Below are 21,810 nucleotides of genomic sequence, written 5' to 3'. Positions count from 1 at the left end.
TGTGGTTCAACAAGGCACGTGCATTTTCAAACCAATCGTCACGGCACAATTTGTGGAAACTGTTAGTCCTCAAGATCACAATTTCGAGAGTGCACCTAGGCACATGATAGATGGTTGATCTCTTCTTTGCTTAGTGGTGTCGCCCCTTAGTTCAATCGCGAAAGCCTCGGCTATCAGGCGACTGTGCACACTTGGGTATTTTCCTACGACTGTCGGCATGCACCCGCACAGGCTGCAATGGAGTGCCATGTTGCTGTTTTGCTTTAGATGATGATTGCTAAATTTTTCACCAAGTTGCTGATTAAGACAATGGCCAGTTTGTCCAATGAATATCTTTTTGCAGGAGTGCGGGGCTTCATAGACGATGTTGGCTGAGAATTCTACAAATGGTCTTTTGTGTTTCGTTGTATACCAAGCCTTCTTGGGCCCTTCCTGCTTGACGAGTCTACATATCTAGCTTATTGGGAGTGCTAAAAAGTACTTCTTAGTCTGATTTTTGGGCAATATTATTGATACTTTTCTTGATCACGTTCTTCCTGGAACGGCTTTCAGAGTGTTTGTTGTTGCTTGCGTGCCAGGCCAAACAGTAAATTCTTGAGGGTAACCCGTGGTACGCAGGCTAGTCACCTGCTCGACTGCACCTTGTGATGGCATGACTGGCTGAGGGCATTTGTCAGAGTGGTGATGGCAACAGCCCGCTTGGCGAGTTTTGTGTGGCTTGACGTGACAGGGAGGAGTTCCTTTACAGAATTGGGTAAATAGCTTCAACGAACGTGGTTGTCAAAGAAGGATATGTTAATGTTCAAAAATTTGGGTTGCCATTGGTTACTGAACTTGGTCGTCATGGTGAAATTGGAGACCCTGATTTGCAGGGTGAGCTTCGCTTTGCTTGAAGATGATCAAAAAGTCGTCGACGTACCTGAAGACTTTCCAGACGCATGAGCTTACATGTCTTTTTTTAGGGCGAAAACACACAAAGAAGGCTACCCTCTAAGGGTTATCTCTGAAAAAGCCACTTGGCAACTCTCCCTTGGCGTTTTCCTGAATAGGATGCTTCACAACCTCAGCATCAACGATCTCTGCTTACTCCGAAAGCCTAACGACGTGTTATTTATTTCTACAAGACCAAGTCGAGAACGACCTTTATGGTTTCTCAATCAACCTGAAAGACCCATACAGCTCTTTCCCCCATCAAAAGCTATGCTGTGCTGTGAGGGAAGCCATCAATGCAACGGGAAGCATCGCTTTCCAGAACGCCGCTGGTGTCAGCGTCGACAATTTCATTGACCTACTGATGCTCTACTTTCTGTCAACTTTCATCACCTTCGGCTATGAAGTTTTGCTGCAGAAGAAAGGTATCTGTATAGGGTTGCGCTTCTCATGGCCTTTATCATTGTTCATCATTTTTACTTTCTTTCGTTTGGGACTGTGCAACTATATGTTGCACAGTGTTAATTATAAACTGTTGTAAGTTGGTGCTGTTGTTTGTGTCCTCCTCTTTTTTTGTGCTCAGTCTTGCATGTTGTTTTTGTGTCCACCATTTGTGACATGTCTCCCAGTTTTGTTTTATGCTGAAATTGCAAGGCTGGTATATGGGAGATGACCAGAAAGCTAATGCCATAATAATGTGGCATTCATCAGTACTAGATCCATGAGGTAGAGAGCAGATGTGATGGCTGCCCGAAGGATATTAAACTAATGAATGACACGAGCAAAGAGCAACAGTTAAGAATGCACATCTTTTTTCTGTGTTTGCGCTTGTCGACGCAAAACCTGTAGGGTAGCACGGCAAAGGTCAGTAGTTCAGTCAGTGGTCTGTGGCAGAAAAATACCACAAAGAGCGAAGAATGTACAGATCGATTTATCCTTTTTGTCCAAATATTTTCGAAAATGACAATGTTTTAATGTATTAAAAAACTCTTGACCACATCGAGCCACTATAACAGGAACACTTGATAAATCGAACAGTGCAATATGCCCCAAGAAGCTAATTCAGGTACTTACATGTGTGTGAGATTTGGAAGGTGCCGTGCAGTGCAATTAGCCATCGCGTTCTTTCTTCCACAATGCACTCTATTGGCGCAATGGCTTTCCAAAACTGCTGATAATCAACCCACTTGAATGTAGAAAAGAATTCTGACACAGCTGCGTAGAGTATCCCAAGGACGATGCTGAATGGGATATTCAAAAACAGTACTGGGGCCAAGGCAGTCATCCGTGGCCCGACGAGGACGAACAGCTGCCTATGAAAATGTTTACATCGGTACGATATTTTTTTTACCTACTACCCGCTCCTGCACATATATTTCATTCCCAACTAAGAACTGCAAAAAATTAAAGCCTGCTAAAAAAAATTGGGCATAAAGCTATGAACCACCTTCCATGCATTATCGTTGAGCAATGCCGTGAAGCCAATTTGTGCATCGACCAGTAGTGTGGTAGATTCTTTAAAGGTAGTATATTGAATTATACGATGTATTGAACTGATATTTCTTTTTTACCAAGTTATGCGGGTTCTATCGGGAAGTATAAAAAGCAGAGTATTGCAGAGAGGTAACCAATGACTTCCATCCGGTAGCTTTGAGTGAGAGGAAGCATGTGGGAAGACACAAGGCAGGGAGTGGAGTCTGATGAAGTGTAATGAGTGTTTTGCGCCAGAGGTCATTCTTCTATTGTCTATGTTAATATGTAATGCCGTTTTTGAAATCTGGACATTTAATTGGCGTAAAAACTTACAGGCCGTCCTGTCATCAAGCTTACATTGTTTTCAACTTGTGCAGGACCTTGGTAGGCTGGGCCGGGATCTGCGCAGAGTGGTCATAATAGACAACTCACCGGCCTCGTACATCTTCCATCCTGACAATGCAGTGAGTATTTGCATGTATCATTGCTCATGGTAGCGATGGTTGTTCCATCTGGGAGACACCACCTATGAGTTAGCAGCCCTGTCTCTTGGTCCTTTGAGGTTGTGTGGAAACGTCTCACTAGGAGCTGAGAATGCCACTTTTTTGGTGGGTCACTATATGAAGCTTTCAGCTTGCACCGTCTCTTATACATGGCTGAGCATGTAAGCAATCCCTTTTGGCACACCCACGCACCTAGTGCTGGATTTTTTTTCAAGTTCCAGAGACCCATTGAAGCAATGTTAGCTGTGGGGACAGTCGGCATTATCAATCTGCTTGTCTATGTGCATCACAAGTGAACTACATAAGAGATTGCTTGATGTATTCAAACACAAGTTGAACAAGTCCATTAGTTGGAACCCAGGAACATTCCTCATTGAATGTATTGTCATGACATGGTCTGCTTGTGTAATACATAGTGCTTCGTCTTTTAGATGAATCCGTCTTATTTTTTCTTTCAAGGTAAGTTAGGAAGGGTAGACCAGTTGATATTTGGCAGCATATAAGTGCGAAAGTAGACAGGAGAAACACAGATTGTTAGTTGTTTTACTGCCACTCCTCTATCAAACAATTCCCAATCGGTACTCCTACCAAAGGGCAAGAGCTCATGTGAATGCAAAAGCTCAATTAGCACATGATCTCTTCACATGCCTGTACAATGAAATTTTAGCAGGTGATGGCTTGTTTCGGCCGAGTGCTTATGCCGCCCAATATAAATACAAGTGCATGGGTGACCAAACACTAAGCATTAATGTCCCGCCAGGGAGAGGAAAGGTTGAAGCTGGAATTGGCGACAAGAGAAGCTGCCAGTTGAATCTCATTCATCATTCCTTCAGTAACATAAGCTTCACCTGGGTAGGGTGACAAAACCAGTGACTCTTCAAATAGCTCGTAAGCAAGCGGTGACAGGCCTTGCACGCAGAGCGATGTTATCGTTTGTACCTTTCACGCGACGGTGATCGCCCGGTCGTTTCTTCACTGCTTCAGCCGTGTTCGTCCCCATTCCTAGGGCGCATTGACTCGCACGTAAAACAGACGATGTGTAAGTGATGTTATCGGTTCGGACTCTGTACAGATCAGCGGCGAACTGCGAAATTCCGCTGACAGTGTTCGTATAATTGCGATCGCAATACCCCCCACGGTCGACATATTGATAATGTATATCCCCCTGCGGGGGGGGGGGGGGGGGCGAGACATATTTTATGCCTCCCCCCATTGAGTAGATCTCCCGCATTCTGCTTCTCAAACTTGGCAATTATGCTCTTGTGTAAATGAGTGCCATTAGAAGTCAAAGTATACCACAATGCTTCATGCTGCCCTTCTGTTCAAGATATTCCGTGATAAGATGGAGCAACCAGGGTTAAAACAGGTAGATTTCCATGTGACGTTGCAATGTATTTTCTGTGGGCAAAGGCTGTGGAAGTTCGTTTAAAAGGCCTTTAAACCATCTCCAATATATTTAAGAAACAATCCCTTCTCTCCAGGCATTTCAGCCTCCCCAGTGACGTGTGTGCCGTCAAACATGTTGCATCTGTGATGCAGTCTGCAAGTCATGCTGCGATTGGTCGAACCTGTGACTTTCGGTTACTATGCAAGCAACTGCGAGCACTGTCTGCTGTTCTTTACGCTTGCAAATTGCTAGCGTACAAACGCAGTCGCGCCTAGCGGTCTGATAAGCTGCATGAACTAAGCCCAAGTGTTTTTCAATCGCTGACATGCATGAGTGTGGGGTACAGAGTGTCTCCCATCATGTTGCCAATTTTTGAAGGCATGTGTGCAACGCAGGATCCATTCGTAAAAGCACAGGCCAGCATGACAACAGCAGCAGTTATCCAAAAATCACGGAGTCAAAGGAGTCATGCAAATCCGAACGTAGTACACACTTCTTCAAAGAGCACATCAGCGGTGATGGTACGTCACGTGTGAGTGGGAGGGGCACTTGGCAAGGAGGGCAAAGCAGCTTTGGATGGGCAGACCAGCTGATGAGCTGTGGGTGTCTAAAGAAAAAGCAGAATGAGTGGTCTCTGCCTTTCGATCATCAGATGTGTATAACTCCTCTATCAGGGCATCGTTTCGAAAATTTGTCATGGCTATGGATTTGTTATAGACAGCAACACCAAAACTAAATTTTGAACTCTGGGAAGTTTAGGGGTCCTTTGAAGCTTCAAAGCCTCTAACTCATCATTTAATCCTCAGTCTTCTTGCACCGTTTAGTTCTCCTCATGGTAGGTTTCTGCAGAAACTTCACTTGGTCTTCAAGAACTTCTTCAACGTGGCAACAAGGCAATGGTTTGAAGCAACTGCTTGGCGCCTTTGTTTAGCCTTAAGTTGAAGTTCCAGCTGCCTGATCTGTATGTGTTACTGTAGAAAAAAAGATGTCAGGTGCATAAACATATGTCGGCAACTGCAGTAGCACAACAGCATTGACTACTTTACTTCTGCTTGTTTACCGGACGTTCTATGGATAATTGATTCTAGAATTGCAAAATATCGTAATACAACAGAAAGTGTAACAAACATTTTCGTGCACTGCACTGAAGAAGTTGACTTCAGCCTCCATGCTGTTTGTGGGCTCGGCAAAAATAGGGCACACGTAACAGCATCATGTACATGCCTTCTAACTGTAACTCGCTTGTCATTGCCGTCTTGTTCTTGATGCAGCCTCTGTAGTAGGAAAAACTGAGTGCGAAACTGCAAAGCAAAATGACCACCACAGCACACAGCTATGAAATGTTACCGAGAAAACACAATACTACCTTCCCTGTGAAGTTGCTCATGCAACTGGTGCACCTTTAATTTATAACTCACCTGTTATTACCATCTTGTCACTGAATTTCTGGAGCAGGCTGTATGGTAGACAAAGTTGTGTAGGAAGCAAGATCGCAGTCATTCTACACTGTTATCAGATCCAGTGTTAAAATACATGAAAGTGCCTTCTTTATTCACTTACCTGCGCTAGAGGTATGTTTCTACTGCTATCTACAGATGATTAGCCATAAACAATCAGAATACCGTCATATTCAAATCAATATAGGCCTGACAGGTTTATAATGGGTTGGCCTTTAAACCATCCACTCATTGCACAATTCACATAGTGTGATGCCTGGTGCAATTCTCCGCTTGTGCTAAGCAATGTAACGTGTTTTGCGTTGCATCCACCCTGATTTTAACGCCTACAAATAACGAAGCTGACTCCAAGTTTTTCCGAAGCGAGTTCTTCAAAGGGCCAGTAGTAAACAGGCTTCTTTTTTTTTATACGCCCGCAAACAAGTCAGACCTCACTGATCACATTTTCCAAATATTGCAGCGCACCGTGCAGACCCTCTATTTCGAAAAAGAATTTCCCGTAATCGTCACACCTGTTGACTTTTTTTGATATTTTGCAAGTCCGGTCTTTTATTGTTCAAGGGCATTAATACTCACAGTTTAACCCATCTACTCCTGCTTATGGCTTGAAAATTCAGGTCTGTACAAGGAGTATGTAAAATAAAAGTACTGTTACAATAGACTTGTACGTAAACACTCAAGTGCTGTTAAATTTTTTAGGTTTCGAAAGTTAGGTTTCGAAAGTTATTGCGGAAGTCACAAAAAAGAACTGCATTTTTAAAAAAATTATATCTCCTAAATGGCACAACCATCGAAAACTGTGCTTAGTGACGTTCTCACACTGTTCTGTGTTCGCGGGACGTGATGCTGTGCTTAGTGACGTTCTCACACTGTTCTGTGTTCGCGGGACGTGATGTAGTAAAGGAAACTGCAGATGGAAGTGCAGTTATTAGGTTACGGAAGCGCCGAACTCGTTCCGAACATCACACAAACGCGTCTCGGGCCCTCTGTAATAGCGTCTCGTTGAACCCACTGCTTATCAGCACTCGGACCTTTAGACGAAAACCATAGAGAAACATAGAAATTAAGAGTGGTCACTCTGGCCAAAAGCGGCGGCTTCACGCGGGCCGTAAGATGGCAACACATCACTCACTGCTTTCAAGGGAGCCCACATACTAATTACCTAGTACAGTACCTTTTCTAGTGCATTGTACGTCTACGTGTCTTTGCGACTGCAATTGGGGATTTCTTATCCGTCTTTATCACCTCACGTGCACATCATACAAATAAAGAACCAATTTAGACAAGGGAAACTGTAGCCTTGACAACAGTGCGCAAGGGAAGCAGTGGTAGCGCATGGAACTGCTGAAGGCATGCAAGGGATGACGTGTAAACTGGAAGCGGATAACAAAATTTCTTTTTTGTTTGTTTGTTTAGGTAGAAAAAATAAAACAAATGGCCATCCTTTCAATTTCTAACAGAGTGCGTAGGCGCACACGCGGTTGCCTCAGCTCGTTCTTTATTCTATGGCTATCCTTTGTTAAACAGAAGTGTATTACAGAGACCGGGACTCCTATAGGGCTATAAGTGTCTTATCTTTCGCCCGCTTGTTTTAAGCGCGTTCATACGCCTAGCAGCACGCCACAGCGTCCTTCAGAACACAGTACTAGGGTGTAGAAAGTGTGGGAAACCCCCGATAAGCACCACATCACTCTTGCTCGTTTTCACACAAGCAGTGATAAGAATCAGCGGTGAGAGTCTGTGCTCATGCATCTGTATGCGGAGAAGCTTTATAAGCGGACACAACGAGCGGCCAAGGGGAGTTGCCGGTGAACTGCCGTGCTGTGCACGTATGTGCAGGGAATGTGGTTCGAAGGGGCCAGGGTTAACGGCGCCGGCGAGGAAGTGTTCGCAGAAGTTTGAGTGTATGTAGTTACATTGTACTAACCATTTTAAAGCTTCAGTAGCAAATTGTTTGAGTTACCCCGAAGTGGACGAATGGCCCGGTTCGTTAGTGTGGATGATGAGCCCCACAAAAGGTTACATGGAACTGAAAAGGATTCGTTGGCAGCTGGCACCAGTAAAAAGAATTCACGATGGAGTACGGTGAACAGTATTATTTATTGGCAGCAAACCAGCATTCATTTTTCAATGCAAAAAAAATCTATTGTGTTAGAACCATTATCGAGAGTTCACAAATGGCACGCCTTCGTCTTCAGAGGCAAAACAAACAGAAAAGTGTCTCGCTTCGTAAAAATCGCAGTCCTAAAAATCGGCATAAGGTGCTTCAGTGAAAGCTTTAAATTTCAGCTCTTGCTTTCGCTGAGCACAGCCTAACACCCCCACTTTTTATTGCGTTACAACATAGTGTGGTCAAGCTGACGACAGAAGGAGGTGGGATTTTTCGCAAAGAAATCGCAGTGAAGCGAAAGTCGAGAGAAGTGCAAGCATTTGAACACCTGCAGGATAAGTGTAAATTTACAGTTAACCACAAAAGTTTGTGGATCATGCGAGCGCGTGCCAAACTACCCTCGACCGCAGGTCTGGGCCGGAAACAGGTCGTCTTCTTATTCTCTGGCCTTTCAGTTTTCTACTGTCGCTTAGCGCATTTTGCATTTTTCAAGCGAAGCGCTTATCTGCAGGAGGATGGAAAGTATCACGGCATGCCCCAAACGGCGTTTCGTTGGCTAGGTGTCACTCTGTAATAAATATTGCGACTGATAACAGTTATGCTCATAGGCTGCCTTCTATGAAGAAAGAAGCTCGTAGACGCAGATGCAAAAATTGTGTCGCATTGAAAAGCGAAACGTGCAAATTATTTGTACCCTGTCAGAAAAGAGAGAGGCCATCAATTAGGAGAAGGATGCTTTCAGGGCGCTGCAGTGCTGTCGACCGCCGCTGACGTAGCAAAAGTGTCGTGAGGAGGTTCTCGGCCATGCGCTCGTGTCGTCCATAAACTTTTGTGGTCAACTGTACATAGTTCGGCCATGCGCTCGTGTCGTCCATAAACTTTTGTGGTCAACTGTACATAGTTCATAAATGCACAACACTGACAGTGGTATGTCAGGGGGTCGTTGAACATAATGACACGATCACTGATAGAAAACAAACAGGTTTAATGATGATTCAGACGGATTATATCTCTGCTTCCTTCATGAGCCTGTCCTCCCGCTCCAAACGCCAGATGTCACGTCGCGTGATCTCTCTCCTCCCGCCTCGCGAGCCAAGAGCAGTTGACCCTTCTCTGATCCTGATAGCCATTGCCAGTCTCTTTGCTCACGCTGTTCTCTGAATTGTCGGTAGGTGTCGCTAGTCTCTCGGCTAACAAGGCCGGGTCTTTTAATCTGTTGCGTCCTTGCAATAGTCGGAAATGTCAGTAACATAGTCTTGTAATCATCGGGGTGATTTCTTGCGACATGGCTGGTAGTCGGGTTTTCAATGTGGCATTTGCTCGTCCTTGTTGAGCGGGAGTTTGTGGCGTGTATCACTTCCTAGCTGAAACTGTTCGTCAGGTTTGTAGTAGTCTGTGGCTGTTTTGTCCCATTTCTTCGACTGTGTCAACTTGACACTGGTTTGACTGCATTGCACAAGGAAAGGCTTTAGTTGTATGGCTGTTGCAAGCCTAGTCTCTGCAGTGCCCTTTTTGAAGATTGTGTACGTCTCATTCTCCACTTATATTATCGAGTAGGTTCCATCATGCATTGGCCCTAGTTTTGTTGGCCGTGAGCCTCTGTGGTACCACACTTTGTCACCCACGCTGAAAGCTGGCGATCTGTGTTTGCTGTCGTTTTTGCACTTAAGCTCGTGTAGGTAGTCTGTTAGCATGTTTCGTGCTTATTCACGTCTTGCTGCTGCTTGGTCTCCCTTGGTGCCAATATCTTGTTGTCGATGGTAATTCGAAGGGGAACGTAGTTGTACAGCAGTTGTACAGCAGCAGGAATAAATTTAGTTGCGAGTCAGTGCTGTAGTTTGTAGTTTCTTTCCCGTCCCTGTTTATGTCGCGCTAATATTTGTTTAATATAGCAGTTGAAACAGTGGCGTTTGTAGACCAATGCGCGGCTGGCTGATATCCTGAAATGTTGTTTCTCGAAGATATTCCATGTTGCCGTTGAGGTTCTTTTAGAGTACCGACAGTCTTTTTACATTTGCACATTCAACAAGACCGTTCATTTCAGGCGCGTGTGGCAGTCAAACTCTGATAGATGCTCTTCTCCATGAAGCGTACCTGCTAACTCTTCCGATCTTCCCGTAAAATGTACAAATTTCAACCGCGCTTATGATTTTACAGATGTTGCCTGAAATTTCACGAAAAATATTTCATTTCCGATAAAAACATACAATTAGTAAAAAAGCATGGCCTCCACCATTGTCTTCGGCGTATTGCCGTATGTAGTCACGGAGGCCACAAAAATGGGGTTGTGCTATATTCCGCCTCAAGGAGAGAAGAATATGTATTGGTGTTTTCATCATCACATATCTGCCAAGTCTTCTGCATTGTCCGGGAGACTCCCGGGTTTCGATCCTTTCTTTCGTTTGTACAATTGCCATGAAAATCTCCCGTAAATCGAAATTTGTGTGCGAGATCTGGCCGCATTGACAAAAATGCAGGTTAGTCTGTTCCAGGCATTTTGCGAGCTCATCGCATTTCATTATAAACGCACTTGAGAGGGATTCATCTAAGCGTACAGTAGAGTCTCAGTGATGCGAAACCGCGGCAGATACGAATTCGTAAAATTCTTTAGCCAAATTCGTGTTTCCATTGGGCCGAAATTTGAATGTTCCAAACACTTTTTCTAATCGCGGCGTGTGATATGAACCTTAGTACCGAAACCAACGAACGAAGGCCGATTGAGAGCAGCGTGCTAGGAGCTTCGGAAGTACGCGTGCAACTTGCGCATGCGCTGTCTTCTACAGTGCGTGTTGTTGTCATTGCCACAATTGCTGACTCGATTATGTATGGCGATGATGTTACTGACAGAACTTTGAAAGTGTGCGCTCGTCCAACGCTCGACCAGTCAAAGCAATGCTGCTTTCCCCAAACTCTGTGGACAGAACCGCAGCAGCTGCAATCATAGATAGCATAAAACGACTTAGTTTTGCAGGCACGTGGATTAAAACCAAATCTAGCGCTTGCTGCAACCGCCGCGCACAACACCGTGGACGCGGCGATGCGATAGTGATCTATCTACGAGCACATTGTGGCAGGAACAGAAAACTGCTGATAAAATATATTGCTACCTGTAGTAGTGGGTGACATGCTTATGTAGAGGCACAGGACAAAAAAAAGAAGTGCACATGCTATTCGTCTCTCCAGGGAATGCCCAAGCGACACGTACAGCAGCAGGACTCTCGCAGCAGGACTCACAGCGAGAGTCCTGCTGCTGTACATTTACTTCCAGTAAACCTCACATGGATCTTTAAAGGGATGTGACAATTAGTGGAGGTGCGGGGTAGTCCTCACGGATTCTGCAACACCTCCAGAGAGTCGCACAACAAACCCGGTGCCACTAAACACCTGTGCATCGGGCCAGCCGCTGGATCAGCGGATTACCTCCGTACGGTGACGTTGTACGGTTTGCACCACTTCAACCTATATGACAAGCACTTTCCTCCAGGCCACCGCAACCGGTATGGAAGGCACTACTGTGAACTGCTACATACTGGCGAGCCCCCTTGTGACAGTCATTCCATGGCACCGAGAACGAAGATGTCGAAGCCTGGTTGGCCGAATTCGAGCGCATGGCTACCTTGAACGAGTGGAAAAACGTGGCCAAACTATGATGGGTGTACTTCTATTTGGAGGACGAAGCACCTACCTAGTACCAGAACTGTGAGGGGCAATTCACGTTGAGGCGCGAATTCTGCCGCCGGCTGTTCGACAATTCAACCAGTGCTCATCACCACGAATGAGTTATCCAGGCCCGCATCCTGATGCCTAACAAAACTGTGACGACGTACGTCGAAGATATGACGCGCCTGTTCAGATGGGTGGAGAAGAACTTGCGCTACCTGATGCGGGGCATCAAGGAGCAGCTTTTCACTGGTCTTGTACGTATTGCGCCATCTCGCTGGTAATGCTGAAAACACGATAGTGCCTCCCGGAGACGGTCGCCGAGTTCTTATCCGAGGCGATCACAATGGAGAAGAAGCTCCAGCGTCGATCCACCCACTATCAGCGGCAAATCAACAGCACTTCTGCTATTTATTTATTAATTCATTATTTGCAGATACATACTGTCAACCCTTACCCAGAGCTATTATAGGAGTCAAAAACGAAAACATAAGAACAATCATTCTAGAATCATTGCAAAATTAACATGTATAATGGGAACTTACACAAAATGATCTGCCCTGTCACGGTGGTCTAGTGGCTAAGGTACTCTGCTGCTGACCCGCAGGTCGCGGGATCGAATCCTGGCTGCGGCGGCTGCATTTTCGATGGAGGCGAAATTGCTGCAGGCTCGTTTCATCAAATTTAGGTGCACGTTAAAGAACCCCAGATAGTCAATATTTCCGGAGTCTGGTTTTGGGACGTTAAACGCCACATATCAATCAAAAGGATAAATACAAAGTAGAACTTTCAAAATGCAACCACATTAAAATGAGTACACCAGATCATATTCAGACGAAATAAAGCTTAGCTACAGATAAGAATATGAGCGATGTGTTTAAAGAATAAATCTATGGATGAGCATGAAACAGCTTGCTTCTTTGGTCAATGAATTCTATTCGTTGATAGCTTTTGGAAAAAACCTATTGTTATTACAATTAGTGAAAACAACAGAAGCACGAATGAACAATGATGACATTGTCTAGAAGTTTCCCCGCGTAGAATATCAAAATAGTCAGCTTAGGTTATGTGGACATGGTGATTAATAATCGAGGAGGGATATTTAAGCCTTTTGTATTTAGTTCGAGCCTGAAACGTGGGTAAGTCTGCGAGTGCACATAGCTGGGATGGTGAATCTATCTACCTATATTGAATATAAATTGTAGTGCTAAAAGCTGAACTTTTTTTCAATTTTGGAGATGTTTATAACAAAAAAAAAGAGCCCAGACAATTTTAGCATATTCTATGTTTGGTCTAATAAGTGTTTTATAGCCTAACATTTTGTTTCTTAAGTTGCACATGGCAAATGGTGCCTAAGACACCAGAGAGACTTGTTGACCTTTGCACACAATCTGTGCTTATTCCAGCTAAGATCACTAGTAAATCTCAAGCCAAGGTACTTATATTGGTGGACTCTGCCAAGTTAATGGTTATTAATAAAATACCTGAATTTATGGCACTGTTTTCCCTAGAGACAGTCATAACTATAGTTTTTACCGGGTTTAGCACCATTTGCCATTTGGCACACCACTTATTCATTTTCTGTAAATTTTTTTGCAGTTTTACCTGATCGTCCACAGTGTATATTTTATTGTAAATGATGCAATCGTCTGCAAAGAGCCTGATAGAAACATCAATTTAATTCAGTAGATCATTTATGAATAGCAGGAAATGAAGTGGGCCCAGAACACTACCTTAAGGCACTCTCGACTTAATAGCTGAAACTGAAGACTTAGTGCCACCAGTTTCTAATGGTTGGATTTTGGAAAGTAACATCAATTTTGCTCAGTAATTTACACTGAGACACTTTATCAAAAGCTTTCGCAAATCCATAAGAATTATATCTGTCTGCGCACAAGAGTTAAATAGTTTTTGAAAGATCATGGACTGATATCGTGGACTAATTCAATAAGTTCGGATGTTGTAGATAAACCTTTTCGAAAACCGTGTTGAAAGTTGAATAATAAAATATGTTCATTTATATAACTTGATAGATACTTCAAAACTATATGTTCAAGCACCTTAGAACAAGTGCTAGTAATTGAAACAGGCGGATAGTTTGCTGCATTGTCTGTACGGCCGCTTTAGGAATCGGAATGCTTTTAGCTTTTTTCCTTTCCTTGGGTAAAGAACCACAGTGTGAAAACCTAAAAATTAATGTGAAGTATTTTGAATTTCATTCAGCGTATCAGTACAGAAACTCCTTTGGGATGCCATTGGGCTCAGTGCTTTTCTCTATGTTCAATTTTAGGAGAAGGTTAAAGACATCTACAGAGGTTTTCACAGCTGTCGACAATAGCACTGAGTGTCTGCGAGGACTCATTTGCTTCATAGTACGTGAGGTGTTTCTAAAGGCCGCCGCACCACCCGTCTTGACGGTGAGCTCCCTAGCAAGTATCGTAAAAGACGAGTTACACGAGGCGCTTCGGGACCCTGCGACTCTTGTCAACACTACTGAAGTACCATCTTAATACCGGCGTGTGACCTACGCAGAAGCTCTAAAGCGTCTTGCTTCTTCTCCCGCTCTGTACATTTCTCCACCTCCTGTGGTTTCACTCCAGTCGGTGCAGCCGCTATTATACTATTAAGATCGACGTCCGTCACCACCTTTTGTTTATGCCAGTCCTAGTGCACATTGTTCAGAGCAACCTGATCGTTACCTCGATGGTAGACACCCGTCCTCTCGGAAATTCGACGTTTGGCGCACTCTGGATCGCCGACCTTCGTGTTTCAACTGCGGTGAAGCCGATCATTTGTACCGTCATTGCCCATACCGGCATCTTGGGCTGCGTGGCTTCTATGCATATTCGCCACCTCCCCAGTATGACGTGCGACCCCGGGATGTGGAGGACTACCTGGCTAAGCGGAGCATGCCATCTGCTGCCGGGCGCCAGTCGCGCTTACCTTTGCAGAGGCGATTTTCGCCTCCGCCCCAGCGATCTGCTGGCGCACGGTCCCGCAGTCCCCACTGGGAAAACTAACTCAAGCGGCCTTTGGAAGCAAGGTCGCTGACAGTCGACGCGCTGAAGACCTCTGATCGATGCAAGCACAAATGTGTGCAGATACAACTGTACAATTTTCTCTTAATATAGCTGTGCTGATCGATAGTTACGCAGTTAGTGCTTTAGTAGATAATGGGGCTGACTATTCTATATGAAGCACAAAAGCGGCCTTGCTTCCGAAAAAGCTAATCACGTCCTGGCATGGACCGCAGATTCGAACGGCTGGTGGCTATGTTGTCGCTCCACTCAGAACCTGCATAAGTAGAGTTGGGATTTGCAGATCGAGTTTTGTAGCTAGTCACTTTGTGCCACGTGATTGTTCTGGTCACTTCCTCCAGGAGTATGGGGCTGTTTTCTAAGAGCATCGCATCGATTTCTCAGCCCACCGAGCATGATGATCAATGGCGCCTTGACGTTCTTCACGTTTTCACTGACAGTGTAACGTTCCCTCCGCGGGCTAGTGCTATAGGTGATGTCACGTGCTGTGGATTTCAAAATGGGGAAGCGGTCTCGGAACGTAACTTGGACCACCTGCTGACCCAAGGTGTTTGTGCAGCTTGGAGTATTATTTAGCTTCATGATGGCCGATGTCAGTTGCTTGTTGCGAATTTCAGTAACGAATGTCAACACCTTTTTCGCGGTGCTTCATTAGCATTTGCAGATGAAATAGCGAACATTCGGAACTGCTTCACATCTGAAGCAGTGGAGACCGCCGATACGGTACTGGGCAATATCGACATATCTTCTGACCTATCATCCGATAACCAGACAGCACTGCGGAAGCTTTTGCTTGAATTACACTCATCCTTCGCCAGTTCTTCTAACCTTCTTCATACTTCCATCACTCGTCACCGGATCATCTCGTACAGCGATGCCCGTCCCATAGACCAGCAATCTTACCGCGTGTCAACAAAAAACGTTAAGTGATTCATACGCAAGTGTGAGAAATGCTTGACGACGGCATCTTCGAGCCTTCCAACAATACTTGGTTATCTCCAGTTGTCTTAGTCAAAAGGAAAGATCGAACTATACACTTTTGCATTGACTACTAGAAACTGAGCAACGTGACTAAAAAGGATGTGTACCCGCAGCCACGCATCGACGACTCGTTAGATAGGCTACGCTGCGCCCACTATTTTTTCTCTTTGCATTTAAAAAGCGGGTACTGGCAGATCGAGGTAGATGAGAGAGACCGCGAGAAAACCGCCTTTGTGATCCCCGAATGCCTCTATGAATTTCGAGTTCTTTCTTATGGCTTGTGTTCAGCACCGGCAACATTCCAGCGTATGATTCACACTGTACTCCCTGGGCTTAAATGGCAAACTTGTATACCTTGATGATTTTCTCGTCTTTCCTGAAACGTTCGTACAACATCTTCACCTCCTATGGAGTGTGCTAGAGGCTATTCATGCGGAAGAGCTCAAGTTCCTCGGCCATGTGGTGAGCGCCAGAAGTGTCTGACCCAAACCTTACAAGCTTACTGCTGTGGCCGCTATTCTAGTTCTTACCTACAAAAAGGCTGTCTGACACTTCCAAGGCTTGTGCGCTTATTATAGGCTTTTTTAAAGGCTTCTCGAAAATAGCGGAACCCTTGACTTGCCTTACCAGAGATGACACGTCATTTGTCCTGGACAACGAACAACAGGCTGCTTTTGCCGAGCCATGACAGCGCATGCAGTCAGCACCCGTTTTTGCACATTTTGACAGCGATGCTGAGGCAGAAGTGCATACTGATGCCAGTAACATCGGCCTCGGCGCACTTCTCATTCAGCATCAACACGGAGAGGAGAGAGTTATAGCCTATGGGAGCCGCTCACTGTCCCATGCCGAGGCGAATTACTCGACCACAGAAGAAGTGTCTCGTCGTATGGGCAATCACCAAGTTTCGCCCTTACCTCTATGTTTGTCCATTCAAAGTTGTGACGGACCATCATGCCCTCTGTTAATTGGCGAACATACGGGATCCCTCAGGACGACTGGCCCGGTGGAGTTTGCGCCTACAGGAATTCGACGTAACCATCATTTTTAAGTCTGGCCGGAACCATGGAGACGCGGACACACTGTCACGTGCACCGGTTTCTCCCGTCAGTCGGGAAGCAGAAGACTATGACGGTTTGCTAGACGCCCTCAGCTCATCGGACTTGAGCAGACGGCAGCGAGATGACGAATTTCGAGTTGTAATCAATTATTTAAAAATTTGTACCGCAGTCATATCATGCCATCTATCCCATGTGTTGACATTTTGTCTTCGGGACAACATCTTGCATAAGAAAAACACCCTGTCTACGGGCCGTGCCTACCTTCTCGTGGTTCCGAGGGACATGTGGGATGATGTCCTTTTAACTTGCCATGATGAACCATCTGGCCACCTAGACTACTCACAAACACTTGCCAGAGTAGCTGCGGCGCACTATTTGCCGGGCCTTTCGGCAAATGTCAAGCAATACGTAAAAGGCTGTCATAAATGTCATCGTCACAATTCGGCATCAAGTAAGCCGGCTGTATTACTTCAACCAATTGACCCGCCTCTCAAGCCATTTGACCCAGTCGCCAGTCGGCATGGACCTTCTCGGCCTTTTTCCTCCGTCTACCAATGGCGACAAATGGGTGATAGTCGCAACTGGCTAGTTATGCGCTATGCTGAGAAGAGGCGATACCCCGAGCTACGGCTGCTGAAGTAGCGAGGTTCTTTGTGCCACATCGTATTCGCAAGTTCCATAGACTGTCACCACCACTCCGCCGCCGCCAGCGTAATTTTTTTCAAAGAGTATTGGAGTAGCGGCGGAGCAGCGACAATCATAGCATGTGCATATACGTCTTGGCTGGCGTTGGAACTTTCTGTTGTAGTTACCGGGCGCGCAAAGGCCACTGCAGTCTTTGCACAGTCTCCGTTAGTGAAAAGGGTGCACTTTTCAGACACAGCGAAGTAATAACTGAGACTGCTTATTCGCGTTCATCTGTACGTGTATGTTTCGTGCATCACTTGTGCGTGAGAAACCCGGGGCACATTTTGCTCCGCTTGCAATTCGTCGCGTGACCTTCCCATTTGTTGCTATCACGTTCATTGTTTCGCCATGCGGCGAAGCTGGGACTTTTTTCAAAAATGTGTCAGAAATATTGGCTGCAGGCCTTCACGCCACAACAAATGGTGTGTTTGGCATTCAGGACCTCTTCGCCTTCGACGAGCAATCGTATCCGAGTTTCTGGAGCGTCTAAGTGGCGCATAATATGTGACTGCAAAAAGGGTAGAGCCATTGTGAAGCAAAAAAAAACGCTGCAGTGCAGGTTGCACATGTATGCGCTCAGCAACTCTGGCCCTAACTCCGTCTGATATTGAACCACCCAGTGCGCCCCCTATAGCCGATGAAACTTGCAAATTGCATCATTGAACTAGAATTTACTTCTAGAATTTACTAAATATTACAGAGTATGAACAAGAGTATTCAGACATAGTGTGTATTTTAAGATTTTTCAAAAGCCGTGTCGCTCATTCGCGTTTACAACAAATATTAGTTGGACTCATTAACAGCATTACGGATAAGAAATTTTGTCATCTCATAAACAATTCAGTCAATGGCCGCTCATCCTCATTTAGCGATGTACTATCTTGTACCACAAGGGTCTCTTGTTACTCATCTACATTAATGACCTGCGGTCGAACATTTCATCAACCATTCGATTGTTCGCAGGTGACTGTATCATTTACCGCAAAATCCGTTCACCCGCAGATCACCTAACACTTGAAAGTGATCTCGATCAAGTAACTTCTTGGTGCACTTCGGGCAAATGTCGCCTATTGCAGACAGCTGTAAGTTAATGACATTCAGCTGCAAAAAGACCAATTCCTACTTGAATCACTCACTGAATAATACCTTAAGTGTCTTATGCCTGTTTATATAAATACCTCAGTATTCAATTCTCCAGTAATCTTTGCTAATCATCTCGTATACAGAAAGTAACTGCTAAAGCATCGCGCACATTAGGCTATCTGAAAGGTAATGTATCCATTATCTCTCATCTCAAACATGTGTTTGCCCACAGTTAGAGTACGCATCACCCATTGAGTCACCCCATCAGGCTTCATTGAAGTTCAAAATCACGCTGCACGCTTCATTTCTAGAAACAACCATCGCTTCAATGTAACTAACATTAAATCATCACTCTCTCTTTTTACTTGGCAATCATGCAATATATAGCCTCACTTTGCCTAAGATCGTCTACTGTGCCAATTACTGAACACTACTTCTCGTCCAACCTGTTCGCACCTCTCATCATTTGAATGACCCACTAAGCTTCCAACGTATTTCAAGTCGAACCGTTGCATTTAATTCATCCCCTTTGCCTCAGGTCGTCATTCACTTGAATGGTCTTCCACAGCACATCGTTATTTCAAAATGCAACACATTTTAGGACCGAGGTTACGCCCATTTTTTCTTATCGAAGTGGCCTTGCCGCGGTAGTCTATTGGCTAAGGCACTCGGCTGCTGACCCGCAGGTCACAGGATCGAATCCCGGCTGCGGCGGCTGCATTTCCTGTGGAGGCGGAAATGCTGTAGGCCGGTGTGCTGAGATTTGAGTGCACGTTAAAGAACCCCAGGGGTCGAAATTTCCGGAGCCCTCCACTACAGCATCGCTCCATAATCTTATGGTGGTTTTGGGACGTTAAACCCAACATATAAATCAATCAAATCTGATTGAAGTGTTAGTAACTATTGTACAAGGATGTTTTTCCCTTTTCTTCTGTTCTTATTGTATTTTGTACTAACAGTCGACAACTATTGCATAATTAAGCAACTATCGCCACTACTTATGTAATCCCTCCCCGTCCCTCACAATACTCCGATGTTGGAGCCTGTGAGGCCATGTGAATAAACAGGTCTTTCATTGGATGGGCGTGATTTCGACTGAGATCGTGCTGTAATCTCAGCGTTTAGCTCCCTGGAGAGGCCGAACTTTCTTGTGTAAGAGATCAGATCTTAATGCTAGCTTTGATTCGTACTACATCCCAATTCGTTGCTGTTGCATTAACTGTTGGACCATGAATGTGTTTTTATTAGGAAACATCTAACTACCTTCATGATCTAACTACCTCATGCACAAGTGAGTTATACATATTTGTTATACTTTGTCAACGCGACAAAAGTGTTTTATGTTAGTTTATCTATGCTGGAAATAGCCAGAGGGCTCTGCCGCAGCGGACATGGCACAACAAACTGTTGTGTTTGCAGGTACCTGTCAACTCGTGGTTCGATGACATGTCAGACACGGAGCTGCGGGACCTGATGCCATTGTTCGACGAACTGAGCCGTGTCGAGGACGTGTACACGGTGCTGCGCAACTCCAACAACGCGGCTGGCGGTGGCGGCGGCTCTCCGGCCTTCCCTGCACCACTCCTGATGAACGGCAGCGCGGTGGCTTTGCACAACAGCGGTTCCTAGCATTCCGCACAGTGCGGCTTGTGCAATAGCCCCTTCTCCGCCGGCAGTACAAAAGCGCTTACGGGTCCCGTGCTAGTCTCGCCGGCCTACTTAACGTCGGAGGGGGGCTGCCCCTTGTGCCTTGTCTCTTCCGCTCTGGACGAGAGTTTGTATAATAACGGTGTTCCATAATCTCGCCTGTATCATAGATTAAAGACGACTATTTCAGCCTGCCTCGTGTGTCTATCCGTTGCACAGTGTGGGACGACGCTGAATAGACCTTCTTTGGTTTTATTAGTTAGTTTATAGCACCACTGGATATTATCTTGTAGGTATTAACTTGGAGGTTCCTTAAATTGCACTGAAATGCCCCTGTTGAAATGTGACTCTGGCTTTCAGGTCAGCAGCCGAGCGCAATAATATGGAAGTACTGTGGCAGAGAAAGAAAAAAAAAAGTGGGCAAAAGCTTCACATTCTAGAAATGAGGGCTCACTACCGAGCGATACGTAACGTATCGAATCAACCTTTAGAGTGACTGCCAATATTTTTTGTTGTATACAAGAACGTCAGTATGTTTAAAAATTATGGACCATCTCCCCAAAGAGAACGGAACCTCGATGAAATGCAAAGCAGTAGCAGGGTGCACGGCGTGTGACCCTGTTCAAACGGGCGTAGACGCGGGTGCTGGAAGAACGGTTCAAAGCGAAACTCTGTGTAGCATTTATTCGAATGAATGTTTGTGTTAAACGCAAAGGCACGGGAGGCGGGTTGGGTTTCGTGTAAGTTTCTTCGCAGATAAACGAGCCGAAAGAGTACACAGATTCAGTCGCGCACCGGCAGCAACCATATGGACGCAGCCTGCTAGCCATTTGCAATGGCATGCCGCATCCGTATGCCTGCTGCAGACGTGTAAATAAATCTGTCTGGTGTTTCTACTTGATGTGCAGTCGAGCATTGCGGGTGGTGGAGAGGGTGAAGCGAGAGATAAGTCTGTTGCGATCTGGCGGAGGAGCCAACAGCTGCTGCGCGTGAGGGAGAGTGACGTCAACGCACAGCTGCAACTTGACCTACTTGGCATCATTCCAGATACTGCGGCGAGAAAAGCGCGGTGCTGGGCGTTGGCACGGAGACACGAATAGACAATGTTATGCAGGCTAGTCAAAGAGCTGCTTCGCATATAAAGCTAGATTCACACGCGAGGGCAAAATCCCGCTTCTCTACGGGCCGAATACTCGCGTGGTTAGTTTAACCTGGCGCAGCAGTAGAGACCTTGATTTGCCGTCAACGGAGACGATTTGCCAGTTGTTTCGTGACAAAGCAGCTTCAAGCCACGAGAGTCCATGCACTACCCATAATGCCCACGTTCGCAGAAGTGCCATGCAATGCAGGTCCCATATAGACACTAGCCCCAGAGTTCTTCTAGTGTATATTTGAAACTACGCCCCGTACGGCCCGTGCATTACACCCTATAACCACTCGGGGACCGCCATTATGAAACAATTCTCGGCTTTAGAGTGATGTTTACTCACACTCTCCACTACCCCTGGTATTTTATCTGTTTCATGGATTTCTGTCACATTACAATAAGCGACTGTCACATGAAGCCGAGTTTTTGACATATGGATGGATGGATGAAAAACTTTATTGAGGTCCTGGAGGATTCCACCCCCGTTTCATAGGGGCAGGATCACGGGTCACTCCCACGTAGGGACGGAGAGGCCTAGCCTCACCGGCGCATCGTGGGCCTTCTGGACAGCCTTGAGTTCTTGTATGAGAACCCGACTCGTGAGCATTAGATGATAGCAACAAAAAACACATATGACGAGGCATTG

The 21,810-nt window shown here is 45.5% G+C and overlaps 1 protein-coding gene across 3 annotated transcripts in view; it reads left to right on the top strand.

Moving 5' to 3' along the window:
• The window catches only part of LOC119175634 (carboxy-terminal domain RNA polymerase II polypeptide A small phosphatase 1), a 117,964-nt gene extending 97,752 nt beyond the window's left edge, over positions 1–20,212 (top strand). For all 3 annotated transcript variants that reach the window (XM_037426544.2, XM_037426541.2, XM_037426542.2), the window contains 2 exons: positions 2,781–2,867; positions 19,790–20,212. In XM_037426544.2, coding sequence (XP_037282441.1) covers positions 2,781–2,823 — 43 coding nt within the window. In that variant the 3' untranslated portion in view covers positions 2,824–2,867; positions 19,790–20,212. The remainder of the gene's footprint in view (positions 1–2,780; positions 2,868–19,789) is intronic.
• The last annotated feature ends 1,598 nt before the right edge of the window (positions 20,213–21,810 follow it).

Source organism: Rhipicephalus microplus, chromosome X (assembly GCF_043290135.1).
Source record: "Rhipicephalus microplus isolate Deutch F79 chromosome X, USDA_Rmic, whole genome shotgun sequence".
NCBI classification, from domain to species: domain Eukaryota; kingdom Metazoa; phylum Arthropoda; class Arachnida; order Ixodida; family Ixodidae; genus Rhipicephalus; species Rhipicephalus microplus.
This window is presented reverse-complemented; position numbering and strand designations above follow the sequence as displayed.